Raw genomic sequence first — 14,654 nt, forward strand, 5'->3', positions numbered from 1 at the left:
TGAATGCTGTATTAACCACCACAGTTAATTTTCTTTGCATCTTGAGAACTGGCCTTGAGGAGGGAATGTGTGTGTACCTGTGTGTGAACCTTGGGGCGTGGCTCCTTCCTCATGATATCCTGGTTGCTATAGTGCAGAGCTCTATTTGTGACACCCAGAAAACACTTTAAAGAAATGCTGCTTCCTGGCCATGACTTCCTGGGCAATCTGTCCTTCCGGAGGCTGTTGAGCATGAGGAGTTTGCATGTGCTTCTGGGCAGAGTGAGCAAGGCGCGTTCAGATCCTGGGCACCGTTCAGAGCAGAACTGGGCGGTAAGGGTTCCACCTTGCTTCACACGGGGGACTTGGGAGCCTATCCCTCGCCAGCGCCTCATCTCCTGGCGGCTCTGACCCCAGGGCATTGGTATCTTCCCCTACTCTACCTTCCCTCCCGGGGAGCCGCCACTGAATGGTGCAGTTGGCGCCCTGAGTCTTCTGCACCCAGAACCGTTTCTTGTACCTAAACCACCAGTGAAAACAGGAAGTGATGAAGCAAAATTCACCCTGTATTTGCACTGAGCGACTTCTCTTTCTCTTTTTGTCATTCCTCATTAGGTGTAGACACGTGCAGCTGTCTGCACTGTAGGATCCCACTTCCACTGGTTTTGGACGTTCCCGGAATTTGCAATGCCACCGCCCGCGGACATCGTCAAGGTGGCCATAGAATGGCCGGGTGCCTACCCCAAGCTCATGGAGATCGACCAGGTTAGTAAGACTGGCTGTCATTTGGCGGTTATTTTAGTTTCCCTTCTATTCTGAATTTTTTCCAGACTTAGCTCTTTTTTTCTCCTGTTCTCTCTCTGGCTGTGTTGAAAAGTTGGTGTGATAATAGTTACAGTATAGTTTGATTTCTGTACCACATGTAGTGGTGATGGATGGGGTTTTTATACTTGTCCAATATCTACTCAGAGTGAGTCAATACAGAGTTTGTGTCCGAAGCTGTGAAGGAGGTGGGAGGGACAAGGGGACTGGACTTGGGCAGTTGATGCAGTGCCTGTCCCAGTACTGCCTTGCAGAGACTCATGACTATGAGTGGATTGTTTTATCATAGACAACACAAAACTTAATTTTTGGAGTCACTCTTCTCTGGTTTTTGCAGAAGCAGCCAACAAGTACAATGTGACTTTGTCCTATTACTATTTTGATTATGAAATTAGCATAGAGGGGTGGGTCTTGGGTCCTAGCCAGCTGTAATTTCATTGTTAGAGTTAAATGCACTGTGGGTCTAGTGTATTGTCGGGTATATGAAAAATGGCCAGTAAATTTTTACTGCATGAAAAAACATCACAAAGATTTTTAGCATGGTTTTACCTATGGAAGCATCCTTTAGCTTGGGTACTGAGTCTTATGATGTAATTGATTGCAGGCAATCTCAGGGAGGTTACTTTTGTCATTCTAGAGTAAATGACTTAAAAACAAAAAAGTTTGAGACCTAGTATATGCTTAAGGGCTTCATAAAGCATGTAGTATGGGGTTCTGGATGGCTTTCTACATTTTCAAAATTAGGGTACCATGGCAACTCCACTTTTTATGTACTCGATACTATTTTATGACTGCTCTACACTTTTTTTCTGGTCAGATTTTATTATCTGGTTGAAGACCACTGGAGAATTCGTAAGATATTGTGTGCATCCAAATGATTCATTAAATTATAAAGATCAAATGAGAATTAGTTGAGTTTGAGCACGAATGTAAGGAAGAGTAAATTTTGTTGTAAAAAAGGTGTCATCAGACCAACATGTCATAGTCATTGTAAGTGCTCTTTGAGGCAGATTTTTGTTGACTTTAGAACCAATCCATAAAAGTAGAGAAGTGTGCCCAGTAATTTTATATACATTTGTGTCAGATAACAGTTGTTTATGCTTTTTCATGTGCTGTTTGAGAGAGGATACACATTGAATATTACTTCAAGATATGGCTGGGGCTACTTGGTGAAGACTAAATGTTGTTAGGATTATGTTTGTCTACAATCCAAGAGAACAATTGTTTCAAAGAGAAGTTGCCTTCTCAAGTACATAGGACTTCCTTAGTGGCTCAGATGGTAAAGCATCTGCCTACAATGTAGGAGACCTGGGTTTGATCCCTGGGTTGGGAAGATCCCCTGGAGAAGGAAATGGCAATCCACTCCAGTACTCTTGCTTGGAAAATCCCATGCGCGGAGGAGCCTGGTAGGCTACAGTCCACAGGGTCGCAAAGAGTCAGACACAACTGACCAACTTCACTTTCTTTCTTTCTTTCAAGTCCACAGGGCAGTCCTGTGGCTGGCATGATGCTCCAGTGTCATGGACCCAGGCCCATTCTGTCTTGTTGCTTTGCCTTATCTGCAGGTGGGGCTGAGGATCAGTTGCTTGAGCATCACCTAGGAGCTAAGTAGATATACAGACTCTCAGACTCTACCCAGACCTCCTGACCCAGATGTGAATTTTAACAAGATTCCCAGGGGATTCCTTGTATAGTTAAGTCTGAGAAATATTGAGCTAGATACCTGTGCCCAAGCCCGAGGCCATATCAGAACCACTTGGGGCACTTGTTCAAATGTTCTCTGGGGCTCCATCTCCAGCGATTCTAAGTCAGTGGTTCAGGTAAACTATTTCCTTTTGATTCTGCCATGGCCAAGGGTGTTTGGAAACCTCTTCTTTAAGACAGCAATTCCTGACATATACTCTTAGGGGCCTGTGGAATCAGTATCCTGTCCCTGTCTTTGGGGATGGCCTTTGCTGTATGTGTGTCAATAATCTTTCTAAAATATTCTTTTTATTTGGGAACAATTTTAGATTGACAGACAAAATACAAAGATTGTTAGAGAGTTTTTGTACACCCTTCACTAAGTTTATCCTAATGTTAGCATCTTAATATAACTGTGGTACATTTGCCTCAACTATGCAGATTACTAGTAACTGAACTACAAAATTGATTAGGATTTCATCAGTATTTCCACTAATGTCCTTCTTCTGTTATAAGATCCAATACAAGAATACCAACTGCGCTGTAATATATTCATCTTGTTTCCTCTGTCTTCTCCAGTCTTTGACAATTTCCAAGTCTTTCCCTTGTTTTTCATGGCCTGATAGTTTTGAGGAGTAATTTATTTCTGTACAATTTCACACACAGAAATGACAAGAATAGTACGAAGAACTCCTGTCTATCTTTTATCCAGACTTACTAATTATTAATATTTTGCTTCATTATTTTTTCTCTCTTGTATACATATCCCCTTTTGAACCATTTGAGTGTGATTTAGAGGTGGCATCTCTCTTTCCCCTAAATAATCAATGTGTCCTCCTTAAGAACAAAATCATTCTCTTACATAACCATACTCTCTTTATAGAAACAAGAAAACTGAACATTAGTTCAACATTATCATCTAATTCAGAGCCCAAAGCCCATATTCATATTTCATCAGTTATTCCAATAAGACACTTGATAGGTATTTTCCTCAGTCTGACATCCTTTCAGGATCCTGAAAGGATCAATCATGACAATACATTTATTGTCATGTCCCTCTGGTCCTCATGGTTCTTGAATGGTTCCTTTTCCTGACCAAGAAAGTTCTGTAGAGTATAGGACAGCTATTTTGTGGGATGTCCTTCAGTTTGGGTTTCTCCAATGTTTCTTTCCAGTTAGATTCAGGTTTTGCATTTTTTTCAGACAGAAAGGAGAGACGAGGGTCCTCTTCAGGGCATTATGTCAAGAGGTACATAAAGTTGCTTTGTCTAGTTCTTGGTGATGGTTCTAAATTTACACATGCTAATATTGAGGTTCGTAGAAGTTAGATGATTTCCTGGTCAGTGAGACCAGAACACAAACCCAGGCCTCCTGTACTTTGAAGACTGAACTTTTAAACCATAGGCTAAATTGTAGGCCTCCTGCTAATGCCATATGGAGACCTCCACAAAGTGTTAAGAGACCCAGTCCATTTTTGCCCTGCAGCGATTGAAGTTGGAGTGAGTGGCAGCCTTGCTATCAGGTGTTGTTTCTTGATTGAGTTGGAAGTTGGCACAAGGATTGGAAATGTATTTGCACAAGCAAGGAAGACTTGAGCAGGATTTTCTCCTAATCTTCTACCTAGTTCAATAAAGGTCACATCACCTGCTTCTCTCCCATCACATTTTACCTTTGCTCCTTTGCTCTTAGCTACCATTTCACTACAAGGTATTTCTGGAAGCTGGGTCAAGCATGGCTGCTCCATCTTCTCCCTCAAACCTCCAGTATCCCTCCACTTGTCACACTGTGTTGTCCTTGTCCATCAACTTAAACTGATGGTCCTCAACCCTGAGTGTGTCAGGGCAGCTTGTAAGAAACAAACATCCCAGGCCCACTGCAGAGATTGTGATTCTGCCGACCCAGGGTGGACCCTTGATCTGGTTTGTGATGAGCACTAAATGAATGTAGAGCAGAGTCACTCTCATTGCATCCTGCAGGAGCTCGAGAGGAAACAACCTTGAGCCTGAATTATTCCATTTCTGAATACCTTTTTTCTAGTGCCTGTTGACCAACCTTTCTATATAAGTGAATAATTAATGACTAGCTGGGAGAGGGAGATTCCTGAGTGGGATCGAGTCTGCTCAGTCAGGGCCCATCCTGGTTGCAGGGGATGTCTACTTGGAGTGGATTGATTTATTTTCATTCTAAATTTTGAGGAGACAGTTCTGTGTTTCTACTCCACAGGAAAAGCTCCGAGGAACTTTTTACAAGTGAAGTCTGCTCTATCATATGAGGCTCTCAAAAGAGCTGTCAGCTAGCTTCTTTGTTCATGGCAGCGGCCTCTGCTCCTGTCTTCACTGTCTGTTGCTGGCTTTCAACCTCAGGAACCACTTGCGGTTTTAGGTGATCATTGTCTGGATACACAGAGCCAAAAAGGCTCCCTGTCCACTCTTACCATTAACCTAATGTTTTCTGAACAGATATTTTTTGGTCAAGCGTGTAGAACCCCCAGCTCTTTGAGAAGAGGCGTAATGCATTGTGTCCTAACAAATACAATACAGGCTCTGGGACATTTAAACCTGTGGGGTGGGCCCAGTGGCCCCCCTTTCTGTGAGAACCCAGTTAGCCTCTTTGAGCCTCATTATCTTCATCTGATCAAGTCAAGATAATAACTCACCACTTTTATGATCATTGTGAAGATTAAAGAAAATATATGAAAAGAATAGGACACTGCCCAGTTCAGAGTAATTACCCAGTAAAAGGCATTGTTGGGTTTCCCTGGTGGCTCAGCGGTAAAAGAATTCACCTGCAATGCAGGAGCCACAGGAGACGTGAATTTGATTCCTGGGTTGGGGAGATCCAGTGGAGGAGAGCATGGCAACCCACTCCAGTATTCTTGCTGGGAAAATCCCACGGATGGAGGAACCTGGTGGGCTATGGTCCATAAGGTCGCAAAGAGTCAGACACGACTGAAATGGCTTAGCATGCATGCAAAGGCTTTATTGCTGCTCATTTAAGCAAGTTCTCATCCAATAAGAGAATGATATGCTCAGGTTTTCTTTTTTTATGTGCCCTTCCATCGTGAATGGTTTCCCACCTTTCTCCTTTTACTGCATGACTTTGTAAATGTTTAGGAAAGACAAAAAGTTAAAGGGCAAGTGGGAGGGAGGCATCACCTAGTAATAAAGGAACATGCTAATTGGCCACACAACCAGTTCATGCTATGGAATATTCACCGGCTCCCTAGTACTTCTCCAGAATATTTTCTCCCACCTCTTGGCCACCTGCTAATATTCTGGGAAGCAGCTCCTCTGTCTGCTGCACTGTCTTCCTCCTGTTTCTGTTCTGCCTCCCATGCCTTTCTTTACAAGGAGTACACTGAAGCCAGAAAGCCACCACTCCAATCTGGGCCTCAGATATTCTCTGCTATGTATTTGCCCAGAAGGGGTGATGGGAAGAGATGTGTGGTTTTCAACCTTAGTTCTGCAGATCCTCCTCGAATGGTTCCAGGGTGAGGGGTGTGTGCCATGGGCGTCCAGGCTCTCCATGCTCACTTCTGCCACAACAGCTGCTGTTGACCTTATCTCACTTTTGGATGCTTTGGGGAAAGATTTTGTTTGAAGAAAGTATACCACAATTAAAAGAAAAAGTCACGGATGATCCTTGAGCTTCCTGGTGACTCTGAGACTTGTCAGATTCCTTGGCTTGCCTTCATGTCCTGCCATGATTTTCTCTTACATTATCCTGGGTATTTGCACGTGCTGTGACAGTTCTCAAGTGCCCTCTTGCTTTGGACAGACTGCCCCTTGACGAGTGTGTCCCTGCCCATATTTGCACTCCCCCCCTCCATGTCTTATAGTTTCTAACAGCCAGCTGCTTGGGTTTCTTCTGCCCTCTCTTACTGCCTCCTCTCTAAATCTTGGCTTGTCTAGCATCAGTTGAGCTATTTCAAATCCTCAAAGGTGATGCTGTGAAAGTGCTGCACTCAATATGCCAGCAAATTTGGAAAACTCAGCAGTGGCCACAGGACTGGAAGAGGTCAGTCTTCACTCCAATCCCAAAGAAAGGCAATGCCAAAGAATGCTCAAACTACCGCACAATTGCACTCATCTCACATGCTAGTAAAGTAATGCTCAAAATTCTCCAAGCCAGGCTTCAGCAATACGTGAACCGTGAACTTCCAGATGTTCAAGCTGGTTTTAGAAAAGGCAGAGGAACCAGAGATCAAATTGCCAATATCCGCTGGATCATCAAAAAAACAAGAGAATTCCAGAAAAACATCTATTTCTGCTTTATTGACTATGCCAAAGCCTTTGACTGTGTGGATCACAATAAACTGTGGAAAATTCTGAAAGAGATGGGAATACCAGACCATCTGACCTGCCTCTTGAGAAACCTATATGCCGGTCAGGAAGCAACAGTTAGAACTGGACATGGAACAACAGACTGGTTCCAAATAGGAAAAGGAGTCCGTCAAGGCTGTATATTGTCACCGTGCTTATTTAACTTATATGCAGAGTACATCATGAGAAATGCTGGGCTGGAAGAAACACAAGCTGGAATCAAGATTGCCGGGAGAAATATCAATAACCTCAGATATGCAGATGACACCACCCTTATGGCAGAGAGTGAAGAAGAACTAAAGAGCCTCTTGGTGAAGGTGAAAGAGGAGAGTGAAAAAGTTTGCTTAAAGCTCAACGTTCAGAAAACTAAGATCATGGCATCTGGTCCCATCACTTCATGGGAAATAGATGGGGAAACAGTGGAAACAGTGTCAGACTTTATTTTTTTGGGCTCCAAAATCACTGCAGATGGTGATTGCAGCCATGAAATTAAAAGACGCTTACTCCTTGGAAGGAAGGTTATGGCCAACCTAGATAGCATATTTAAAAGCAGAGACATTACTTTGCCAACAAAAGTCCGTCTAGTCAAGGTTATGGTTTTTCCAGTGGTCATGTATGGATGTGAGAGTTGGACGGTGAAGAAAGCTGAGCGCCGCAGAATTGATGCTTTTGAACTGTGGTGTTGGAGAAGACTCTTGAGAGTCCCTTGGACTGCAAGGAGATCCAATCAATCCATTCTAAAAGAGATCAATCCTGGGTGTTCATTGGAAGGAATGATGTTGAAGCTGAAACTCCAATACTTTGGCCACCTCATGCGAAGGGTTGATTCATTGGAAAAGACCCTAATGTTGGGTAGGATTGGGGGAGGGAGGAGAAGGGGACGACAGAGGATGAAATGGCTGGATGGCATCACCGACTCGATGGACATGGGTTTGGGTGGACTCCGGGAGTTGGTGATGGACAGAGAGGCCTGGCGTGCTGCAATTCATGGGGTCGCAGAGAGTCGGACACGACTGAGCAACTGAACTGAACTAGCATCACACAGAGCCTCCTTTCTGCTCAAGTCTTTTTCGATCCTGTTGTAACGCAGTTGTTTCTTCATCCTTCTAATCCCTATCGCCTTTTTTTGGCCACACCATGAAGCATGAGGGATCTTAATTCCTTGGCTAGGGATCGAACTCTCACCCCCTACAGTGGAAGCACAGAGTCTTGCTTGCTGGACTGCCAGGGAAGTCCCATCCTTTTAATTCCTTATACCATTTTCTTTGCTTGTAGATTTTGTTTACAGTTAACATAACTTGAGCCTGATGTTATTTACATTTTTAAAATGTGCCTATGTCTTTTGAAGTAGATTATAAGCTTCTGGTGGTCAGTCTGTTTTATATACATTTGTATTCTGTAGGCGATCACATTGGTCTCTTTCTGTGGGATGATTTTTGGCTTGAATCGTGAGTAGTGAAGATAAGAATAAAACATTGGTATTCTCCATTCTTCAAACAGAAAGAAATTACAATAGCAACCCCTCTTCATACATGGTTGCAGATTTTATTTTTCTAAAAGGAACATATATGCATGTGTTTTTAGGCAAGCATGCGCAAAATGATTGCTCGTGGTTTTCCCTCAACTATCTGATTTCTGTAGTATATTTAAGCTATCCTATTTCTGTAATATATTTAAGATATGATTCAATATGCATAAATTTGATTTACCCAAGACCTTTCAATGGCTCACTCATTGCATAAAGCGCATTCAAGTTTTTGTGCTTGACACAGGAGTTTAACTCATTCTATACATAGTACTAGTAATAGTGGTAATATTAATAATAACGTATACCATCCAGTTAGCACATATGATGTGCCAAGCAGTGTCATAAGTGCCCTGCATGGAGTACTTCATCCCATTCCTAAAGCCCAGAAAGGCAGGCTTTGCACTTCTCATTTCATAATTTTTCTGAGTTATCTAAGATCACACAGGTAGAATATTATTGATTTGAATCCAGATTTGGGTGACACTAAAATATCCGGGCCATTTGTGCTAAATCATAAATCTGTTCGGTAGTTCTTTTTTTAAATTTCATTTCAGCTTTATTGAGGTACAATTGACATATGGTGAGAACAATTAATTTCTTTTTCTCTAAAAATATTTATTTATTTATTTGGCTGCACCAAGCCTTAGTTGCAGAATGCAGGGTCTGCAGTCTTCATTGCGACATGTGGGGTCTAGTTCCCTGAACAGAAACCAAGCCCTGGGCCCCCTGCACTGGGAGTTCAGAGTTTTAGCCACTGGGCCACCAGCAAAGTCGGGAGAATAATTAAGTTCTATTCTCTTAGACAGTTTCAATCATACAGTACAGTATTATCAACTATAGTCACCATGTTTTATATTAAATCCTCAGGCCATGTTCATCTTACAGCTGAAAGTTTGTATGCTTTGACCAATCTCTTCATATTTCCCTCACTCGCCAACCTCTGGCAACTTCTTTTCTACCCTCTGTTTCTATGAAATTGAATTTTTTTTTTTTGTCGATTCCACATATGAGTGATATTGTGTGTGTGCTTAGTCACTTCAGTTGTGTTTGACTCATGCAACCCTATGGACTCTAGCCCCCCAGGCTCCTCTGTCCATGGGGATTCTCCAGGCAAGAATACTGGAATCGTTTGCCTCCTCCAGGGGATCTTCCCAACCCAGGGATCAAACCAGTATTTGTCCTTCTCTTGTCTGTCTTATTTTGTATGTTCGGTAGTTCTGTTTGGGTCTCTCCATCCCTTATGGCTCCATTTAATGGCTCATACCAGTAACAACAGCCTCGTTTAAACAGACACTTCTACCACTGCCAGCTTGCCTCCTCCATCCACTGGCAATGTGACTTCCAGGGACACGTTGTATGATGAAAGCCAAGTCTGAATTTATTTAAAAACTAGGGAAAAGATGGTGAATGATCTGGGTTATCACTGAAGGAGCCCACCTGAAATGAGACAGAGCCTTGAAACATGGGGGTTTCTTTGGGGTTGGACACTGGGAGAGGCAGACTGGCCTGGTGCTTACAGGCACAGCCTTTGGATGGGCTTATTTGGACTCAAAATCTGGGTTGCCACTAAGTGCTATGTGACAGGGGACAAGCCTCCTGCTTTGTAAGGATAAAACTGGCAATATTCTTAGGTCCTTCCTGACTTTGTGGGGATTCAGCGAGGTGGTCACTCAGTGCCCTGCTTAATAATCATTAGGAGCCAACTATGGTTTTTTTTTCAGGGTCATACATGAAATAGAACCATTTTCTTATGTTTTAAGCAAGACTGGAACCAATAATACAAACTTTCCTTAAGTACATTAAAGTTATCTCTTCAGCCTAAAAACCTGTAATTCCCAAGACATTTATATTGAGAGCCCGGTGAACTAAAACAACAATTGAGCTCCAAATAAAGATTTTGAATTCAGATGCAATCACGTTCAGTTCAGTCGGTCAGCATGTCCAACTCTTTTCGACCCCATGGACTGCAGCATGCCAGGCTTCCCTGTCCATCACCAACTCCTGGAGCTTACTCAAACTCATGTCCATTGGGTTGGTGACACCATCCAACCATCTCATCCTCTGTCATCCCCTTCTCCTCCCACCTTCAGCCTTTCCCAGCATCAGGGTCTTTTCCAGTGAGTCAGTTCTTCACATCAGGTGGCCAAAATATTGGAGTTTCAGCTTCAGCATCAGTCCTTCCAATGAATATTCAGGACTGCTTTCCTTCAGGATTGACTGTCTATCAGATCTAATCCCTTGAATCTATTTGTCACTTCCACTGTATAATTGTAGGGATTTGATTTAGGTCATACCTGAATGGTCTATTGGTTTTCCCTACTTTCTTCAATTTAAGTCTGAATTTGGCAATAAGGAGTTCATGATCTGAGCCACAGTCTGCTGCCGGTCTTGTTTTTGCTGACTGTATAGAGCTTCTCCATCTTTGACTGCAAAGAATGTAATCAGTCTGATTTTGGTGTTGACCATCTGGTAATGTCCATGTATAGAGTCTTCTCTTGTGTTGTTGGAAGAGAGTGTTTGCTATGACCAGTGTGTTCTCTTAACAAAACTCTGTTAGCTTTTGCCCTGCTTCATTTTGTACTCCAAGGCCAAATTTGCCTGTTATTCCAGGTATCTCTTGACTTCCTTGCAATCACATAGAATACACAATATAAGTGTATTTAACACTGCTGAGCAGTATGTTTAAAAATAGTTAAGATTGTAATTTTAATGTAATGTATATTTTGCCACAGTGATCATAATAAAAAAAGATCCCATAGAATCAAGAAAATGAGACTGAATTTCTGGAAAGCAAGGTTCTACCCTTGCCCTGCAGAAATGAAAATTCTTGTGCCTGTCCTGGACTCTTCTTTCCTGAGTGGTTGTATTACATTGGACTTTCTCAATCTCAGCACTACTGATATTTTAGACTGGAGAATTCTTAGTTTTGCGGGCTGTGCTTTGCATTTTAGGATTTTAGCAGTGTCCTGGCTTTTACCCACTAGATGCCAGTGGCATTCCTTCCCCCATCTGTGACAACCAACAGTGTCTTCAGACGTTGCCAATGTCCCCTGGGTGGTGGACAAATTTCCTCTTATCAAGGAGGGACTAAATCAGTGGCTCCAAGCTTGGTTCTGCATCTGAATTGTTTATGACACATATTGAACACTGCTAAGTCGCTTCAGTTGTGCCCAACTCTTTGCGACCCCATGGACTGTAGCCGACCAGGCTCCTCCATCCATGGGATTCTCCAGGCAAGAGTACTGGAGTGGATTGCCATTTCCTTCTCCATATTGAACACATTGAACACAGAGAGGATTATTTGTAGATGTGGTTCAAGAGCTGGGGATTCCTGTTTCTTCAAGCTCCGTAGTGATGCTGATGTTCTTGGACCCAGATTTAGAAATTGTTGTTGTGCAGCCCTATACATTTCTCTCTGCTGGTGCTGCCTCTGGCTCCCACAGTAATGTTTAGGGAGTCCTTAATGCTTCCTTCAGTAAAATGGTCCTAATAGTTCTTCGCTTTTTCTTACTTTATAAAGAATACTAATGTGACACTTTCAAGAGCTTGTTTGGTCCCGCTTAAGAAAAGTGTGATGAAGCCTGTGTGCTGTTACACTGCTGGGTTTTGTGCTGTCATAACCAGGTAGAATGATACTGAGACAGGAAAAGTCATGGCTCGTCTGACTTTTGCAACTGTTGGATTTGGTATTGTAACAGCTATTTCTTAAACTTCCTTTAATATAAAGTGACTGAAGAACTTCCCTTTCTGGTTTTAGCTCTCTCCTTTTGTATGTGAGAGTGTGTGTGATCTCTTAAAATCTTAGAGTTTGCCATACTTTGAAGGAGAAAGACGGAAAACATATGTTTCCCCTCAGCTGAGAACCCAGGTTAATTGCACAAGCATGAACTCTAGCATTCTGCTTTTTCTCTGAAGATGAACTGCAGATTTCAGTTTGCTTTCTAGGTAGGTAGGGGTGATATTCTCCTCTGTCTACTTCCCTTCCTTAGCTGTCACTAAGAGCAGATTGGGTAACTCAGGAGAGAACCATTTATCAACCATGTTTCCTTAAGATTTTGATGACTAAGACATCTCACATTTCTAGAACCTTTCGTGTATGTCGCACTGTGTACTTCGTTTTCCTGTTAGGTCAACTGGCAGTTTGTGGTGGGGTATATAAATACGTAGCTTAAGCAGGACTCTGGGTTCTCATAAAAAGGTTCTTTGTTCTAGAGAAAGGCAGCTTGTACTTTGTCTCTAGGGATGTGTAGACCTGTGCAAGATGCCCAGAACTTCTTGGGAATGAGAGCAGCCTCAGGGGAAAAAAAATGTGTGCTTTTCTGGTTTGTTTTTTTCTAGAATTTCCATCAGATGTACTCATGAGTCCTCTGAGTCGGTGGTACCACGATGGGGCTGGACCACCTCCCCTGCAACTCCTAAAGTCTCTCAAATAGCAAATCCTGTGGAATTTACCTCCTCAGTGGCTCTTGATTCTGTCTACCTTTTCTCCATCCTCACTGCTCTCTCTTGCCTCCACTTGCCTCCTCGGCTGGCCTCCTGGTCACCACTGTTACTTCCCCTCTAATGCATTCTCCCAGGCCTAGCAACCTTCAGTGCTTTCCCACTGCACTTAGAATAAAATCCAGACATTCTGGCTATGGTTTCGATGAATCTGTTATCCCCAGCCTTTGTTCACCCCACCAGCTTTGCTTAGAGTTACTGCAACTTCCACCAAACTCCTATCTTGGTTCTAATTATAAGTGAATTTTTTTTTCTTTCACAAATGCACACTTCTCAGAGCCTTTGCAAATGTGATTTTTCTTTTAACTGAAAGTTATCATCCCTTGATTTCTCATCTAACTCCCATTCCCTCTTGATCCCAGATGAAATGTAAACTCCTTAAAAGTCATCTGATTTCTCAGATCAGATGAAGGCCCTTGTTATATGCATTTGTAACAGTCCACATGGTTCCACTTATTCATTATGTGATGCTCTGCACAGGCCGCATGTGTTCCCAGTGTCTAGTACAGTGCCTGAACTGTGGGAAAGTCATAAGAATAGGAGCAAAGGAAATAGGTGATGTTTTATACCTTTTCTATCTCATGATGCAATTAAATACAGTTATGAAAGGAGTGGCCCTGTGAGAAGAACAACCCTCCCCTTGTCCCCACCACACATTCTAAATATATTTTCTTATGAATTGACTTTATGAAGATCTATTTTTATCCTTCCATCAAAGCAGTCCATAATCAAAAGATAGTCAAATGACTTTGAGATAAGCTATATCAATTTTCAGAATGATTATAGATGGGTCATTACACTGGAACAAGTTTGTGGTGATCTATTTGCATTCATCAGCCTTATCACCGTAAGATGCTCATAATTTCCACTGTCACATCATTCTTGACCTCCTGACCCATATGAACAACTGCCTATCTGTTACTTGTTTTGACCATCTAGATGCCCCTTGCACCTCAAACTCAACATAGTCAAAATCAGTCCTCATTGTTCTTCCACCCCCAAACCTGTGCAGTTTTGCTTTCCTTAATATTTTCTTTTCTCAGTGACATATGAACATATACCCAGTTTGCTGAAGATGCAACTACATGTCTTCCTAGATTTTTCTCTTTCCCTCAGCTTTTCTATACAGTCAGTTACCTCAGAAAACTTGCATCTGGTCCCTGCTTATCACACAGGCTGCTGCTGCCCCAGGTGGCTCTATTCCATCTGGTAAATGTAGAGGAACATAGCGCTTAAGGGAGGACTTAAAAATAAGTGTGTCATGGGCCCTCAAAGGAAGAGCTTTAAAAGAGAGAGAATAGTATCTTCACAAACAGGAAATTATGCACATAAAATAGGTAGACATAAATTGAGAATAGATACATTTGAGAAAGAAACAATTGAAAATCTCAAAAATGTAAAAGTAATAAATAAAATGTAAGAAAAACTCTACAACAGGAAAAAAGCAGTAAACCACATGGAGTTATTCTTTGGTGGGTTTGGCTAAAGAGAGAACCAGTAACTTGGAGGCTGGAAATAAGGAATACGCCCAGAATATCTTCCAAAAGATAAAGGAACAAAAAATACAAATGTGAAGTTATCTTGAAAAGACAGGTTAAGAAGTCCCATCCTGTGTCTAACTGGCAATCCTACTAATAAAGAACAAGAATGGAAGAAATGGTGGAGAGGTAATATTTGAGATCCTGCCTAATACCTTCCTTCTTTGGAGTTGAAAGAAGTTCCATGTGGGGCTCTGGATTTGGCCCGCTGGATGGATAGAGGATGTGTCATGAGGAACTGTATGGACTCAATACTCTGTTCAAGAGTCATGAAAAAAGGGA

The 14,654-nt window shown here is 42.3% G+C and overlaps 1 protein-coding gene across 7 annotated transcripts in view; it reads left to right on the forward strand.

Annotated features, from left to right (window-relative positions):
- The window catches only part of ELMO1 (engulfment and cell motility 1), a 583,742-nt gene that overhangs the window by 110,891 nt on the left and 458,197 nt on the right, over positions 1-14,654 (forward strand). For 3 of the 7 annotated variants that reach the window (XM_081534196.1, XM_081534197.1, XM_081534198.1), the window contains exon 2: positions 595-744. In XM_081534196.1, the coding sequence (XP_081390322.1) occupies positions 667-744 (78 nt within the window). In that variant the 5' untranslated portion in view covers positions 595-666. Of the gene's footprint in view, positions 1-258; positions 313-594; positions 749-14,654 lie in introns of those variants that run through there. The other 4 variants (XM_081534200.1, XM_081534201.1, XM_081534202.1 and 1 more) reach the window with 3 other exon arrangements.

The sequence above is a fragment of the Giraffa tippelskirchi genome, chromosome 10 (assembly GCF_054371585.1).
Source record: "Giraffa tippelskirchi isolate mGirTip1 chromosome 10, T2T-mGirTip1v1.2.pri, whole genome shotgun sequence".
Taxonomy (NCBI): Eukaryota; Metazoa; Chordata; class Mammalia; order Artiodactyla; family Giraffidae; genus Giraffa; species Giraffa tippelskirchi.